General features: G+C 36.3%; 1 protein-coding gene across 1 annotated transcript; it reads left to right on the plus strand.

Moving 5' to 3' along the window:
* Positions 1 to 1,242: 1,242 nt before the first annotated feature.
* LOC102535596 (protein BTG1) lies at positions 1,243 to 1,683 on the plus strand. The gene has a single exon (XM_015243297.3). The coding sequence runs from the start codon at positions 1,243 to 1,245 to the stop codon at positions 1,681 to 1,683; it is 441 nt and encodes a 146-aa protein (XP_015098783.1).
* The last annotated feature ends 3,196 nt before the right edge of the window (positions 1,684 to 4,879 follow it).

Raw genomic sequence — 4,879 nt, forward strand, 5'->3', positions numbered from 1 at the left:
AGTCTGTTTCTGTTTTGTATTTGTGTTCTTCTTTTTTTTTTTTTTTTAAGATTCCACATATGAGCAATCTCATATGGTATTTTTCTTTCTCTTTCTGGCTTACTTCACTTAGACTGACATTGTCCAGGAGCACCCATGTTGCTGCAAATGGCATTATGTTGTTGGTCTTTATGGCTGAATAGTATTCCCAATGGGTGTTTTTTCAATGTAAAAAATTTATTTCTCCTTTGTTGCCCTTTCCCTCCTACTATATGAGATATGAATTTCTAGTCTATAGCATTCTCTTTTTTTCATCATATGTCATGTAAAATGTGAGGGGAAAAAATTAATCAGTTTAAAATCTCAGCCCTCTTTCCCATTGTTACAGCAAATTTATGATAAGTCTACAGCATTCACTTATCTTAGCTGGTTTTGATACTGGAGCATAATTTTTTATTTGAAAATCAACACCTAAAGACTCGGCTAATTGTTCAGTGTTCTCACTGCGACTGATAAGTATCCCAAGAGCCACGAGAAGTCTAAAAGTGGCTTCCAGGTTTTGTACAACTTCCAAGACTGTCAGCTTATTACTGAAATGCACTGAGCTTTCCTTTCAATGTTATGATCTTTACAAAAACAAACAGAATATTTCAGGATCAATGTAACCAGAGCGACGTGGATATTCTTATTGCTCCCTGATTTCCATTCTACTGCATGGAACATTATGAGCTTTTGCTGTTCCTGGCCAACAAAACAACTGCAAAATGTCCTGAGAGCAAGCAGCTGGTTTGCTGGCTTTCCTTTAAGGTTCAGAAGACTGATGACTGCTGATGTGGGCCCCTTCCTTTTTGCTGCAGGAGTTCCCATTTACACTAGAATGTTTGAATAAAGAAATCTGGTATATACATACAACAGAATATTCAGCAGCCTTATAAAAGAAGGAAATCTTGTCATATGTGATAATTTGGATGAAACTGAAGGACATTTTAAGTGAAATAAGTCAGTCACAGAAAGACTGCATGATTCCCCTTATATGATGTATCTAAGGTAGTCAAACACATAAGCAGCAGAAAATGGAATGGTGATTGCCAGGGGCTAGGCCAAGGGAAAATAGGGAGCTGCTCTTCAATGTGTATAAAATTTCAGTTATGAAAGATGCAAACATTCTAGAGATCTGCTGTACAACATTGTGTTTACAGTTTAACAATAATGTGCTGTGCACTTTAACAGCTGTCAAGAGAGCAGATTGCCACCGCCGCCGCCATGTCCTTCATCTCCAAGTTCCTCCACATCAAGGGGCTCACGAGTGAGCAACAGCTGCAGACCTTCAGCCATAGCCTGCAGGAGCTGCTGGCAGAACATTATAAACATCACTGGTTCCCAGAAAAGCCATGTAAGGAATCAGGTTACCATTGTATTCACATCAACCATAAAATGGATCGTCTGTTTGGACAGGCAGCACAGCAGATTGGACTGAGCAGTCAGGAGCTGTTCAGGCTTCTCCCAAGTGAACTCACACTCTGGGTTGACCCCGACAAAGTGTCCTACAGAACTACAGAGGATGGCTCCAACTGTGTGCTGTACGAGGCCTCACCAGCAGGAGCTAGCACCCAAAACAGCACCGACATGCAAATGGTAGACAGCAGAATCAATGGTAAAGAGGAACTTCTCCTGGGCAGAACAAGTCCAAAAACTACAATATAATGACTGTATCAGGTTAAAATACAGTCTACGGACGGATCATCTCATAATGAATGGATAAATTTGACTTTTGCTTTTGGTGGACTCCTCTTGGGGATGGATTATGGAATTTAAACCATGTCACAGCTGTGAAGATCTGGCACAAGATAGAGTGGTAAAAAAATGTTTTAAGTGTCAGTGTCATAGTTTGGACAGTACCTTTCAATGATGTAATAGTCTGTTAGTCCGAGTAAATGATCACTTTACTTGCTAGGGAGTGAAGTCCTAGGATAGTTTGAGTTTCTCCCATACATTATACCTAAATTTTTACATCAGTCCCTTTAACTCAAATCTGTATTTCAAAGAACCTTTCTCTGCAGTAGAACTTGCAGAGGAAATCTGCACTATTACACTTAAATTGTTACCTGTTTTGGCAACTCAATAGAGAAGCGCAGCATTTTAAACATGATAATACTGGAAATGTTACGACAAGACTTTTACCTGGCACTTGAATATGTATAAATATACAATAGAAAAATTAGTAAGCATAACCTGAGGAAATGGTCAGAACTTGTATTGTGTTTTGGGCCTTGAAAGTAACAAGTGACCAGAACCCGCCATGGCAACAGGCTTTTAAAAAGACCCTTGAAAAGACTCTGTCTCAACTATGGTGTTAGCACCAGCCAGCTCTCTGTGCATTTCCTAGCTTGCAGTTTTCAAAGATCAAGTAAACTTATTATTTTTAGAAAGTGGAGGTCTGGTTTGTAACTTTTCTTGTACTTAATTGGGTAAAAGCCTTTTCCACAAACCACCATCTATTTTGTGGACGTTGTTAGTCATCTTTTAATTGGTAAATCATGAACTGATGTAAATTTGTACAGTTCATGTATATTGATTGTAGCAAAGTTGTACGGATTTCTATATTTTGGATGAGAAATTTTTCCTGTCTATAATAAGTTGTTTCTTATCTTTTTTGTTTTAACCATTTAAAAAACAATTCTTTTATTAAAGTGTTGATTTACAATGTTAGTTTCAGGTGTACAGCCAAGTAATTCAGTTGTACATATATATATTTTTTTCTTTTCAGATGCTTTTACATTATATGTTTTTTTTTACATTTTTTATTGATTCATAATCATTTTACAGTATTGTGTCAAATTCCAGTGTTCAGCACAATTTTTCAGTCATTCATGGACATATACACACTCATTGTCACATTTTTTTCTCTGTGATTTATCATAACATTTGGTGTATATTTCCCTGTGCTATACAGTGTAGTCTTGTTTATCTATTCTACAATTTTGAAATCCCAGTCTATCCCTTCCCACCCTCTACCCCCCCCCCGGTAACCACAAGTCTGTATTCTCTGTCCATGAGTCTATTTCTGTCCTGTATTTATGCTTTGTTTTTGTTTGTTTGTTTTTGTTTTTTAGATTCCACATATGAGCGATCTCATATGGTATTTTTCTTTCTCTTTCTGGCTTACTTCACTTAGAATGACATTCTCTAGGAGCATCCATGTTGCTGCAAATGGCATTATGTTGTCCGTTTTTATGGCTGAGTAGTATTCCATTGTATAAATATACCACATCTTCTTTATCCAGTCACCTGTTGATGGACATTTAGGTTGTTTCCATGTTTTGGCTATTGTAAATAGTGCTGCTATGAACATAGTTGTTTCTTATCTTTGCATTTAAACAACAACAACAAAAAAAAGAAAACAGATCACATGTCCTTTTTTTCTCCCACATTAAAAAATAACCATTTGAAAAAAAAACCTAAACTATTCTCAGATTTCCACTTCTGGTTAAGATGAAATAACAGAGACTAGATTTACCCTCTCATCTGAAAAAAATTGAAAAAAATTATACATGTATAATATATGTATATAAAACATATATATGCATGTAATATATACATACACATAATCTGTATATCTTTTACATCCATATGTGACAATGGTTTGTAAGACAGTGAACATTAGGCAATGAAAGACAGTATTCTGAAGTGCAGAGAAACAAATGAACTGAGCCCTACAATTGCCCCAGTTTATTGTTTATAACCCAGACATTAATGATTAATTGATTTTTCACAAGGGTGTCAAGACCATTCACTGGGGAAAGAAGTTGTTTTCAACTAATAATGCTGAGACAACTTGATACTCACATGCAAAAGGATAAAGTCGGATCCGAATATTCCACCCCATGTACAAAAAATTGGCTCGGAATGGATCAAGGACCTAAATGAAAGAGCTACAACTATAAAAACTCTTTGCAGAAAACATAAGTATAAATCACTATACTTATAACCTATTGGAACAAAATGAATAGCTGATAAAACAAAATCCAATAGTTATATTAGGGTAATTTTTTTTATCCCTTTGCAACAAAGGGGATTAAATTAAATGAGGAAGGCCAGGACAAGACCCTACTCCTGCTCAAGTTCTCCATTGAAAACCTCAAAACAATTCAAAGAAAGAAACAAAGAAAGAAAGGTGCAATGTATTTTTTAGCAAGAGAAGACACAAGAGTCTATAAACAGAAGTCCATAGGTGAAGATTCTAGAAGTAAGCAATCTAAGTCGGATGGTGTGAGGAGTGCTCCCTCAGGATGCTTACAGGTTGTCAGGCTGGTGCTTGAACCAAAGACATTCCTCTCTTGGCCATCTCACTTCCTACCATTCCTTGCTCATTCTACAAGAGCTCCAGGATATTCTTTCAATTCCTCAAATGTGCCAAGCTCATTAACACCTGAAGTTTTTGCATTGGTTTCTTCTGTTTGAAATTTCCCTTAGCTCTGTGTGTGGCTGGAAACATAGTAGATGTTCAATAAATACTTGTCAAAAAAAAAAAGTAAAGAAGAGTTGGAAGGAACTGCCAACAGAATTATCAAAAGGCTAAAAGAGACTAATACAGAGAACAACAGTGCTTGAAGTTGCAAGGAAAGGGATAATGAATTGGATAAAAATATTCCACAGCTATAGTTCTGTTTAATGAAGAAACAAACAAACAAAACGTATTGGGTGATTTAATCATTGAGTGCCTACATTTGCCCTAGATTCATTAATATACATAGTAAAATTAAGATATGACCCCTCATAGATCATCTAGTGCAACCTACTACTTACACAGATGAGGAAACTCTGAGATAGACAGATCCTGAGTCACAGGTTTATAGGGTTCACATAGCTTGGGTATTTTGTAGAAAGTCTTACATACATT

The sequence above is a fragment of the Vicugna pacos genome, chromosome 2 (genome assembly GCF_048564905.1).
Source record: "Vicugna pacos chromosome 2, VicPac4, whole genome shotgun sequence".
Classification (NCBI taxonomy): domain Eukaryota; kingdom Metazoa; phylum Chordata; class Mammalia; order Artiodactyla; family Camelidae; genus Vicugna; species Vicugna pacos.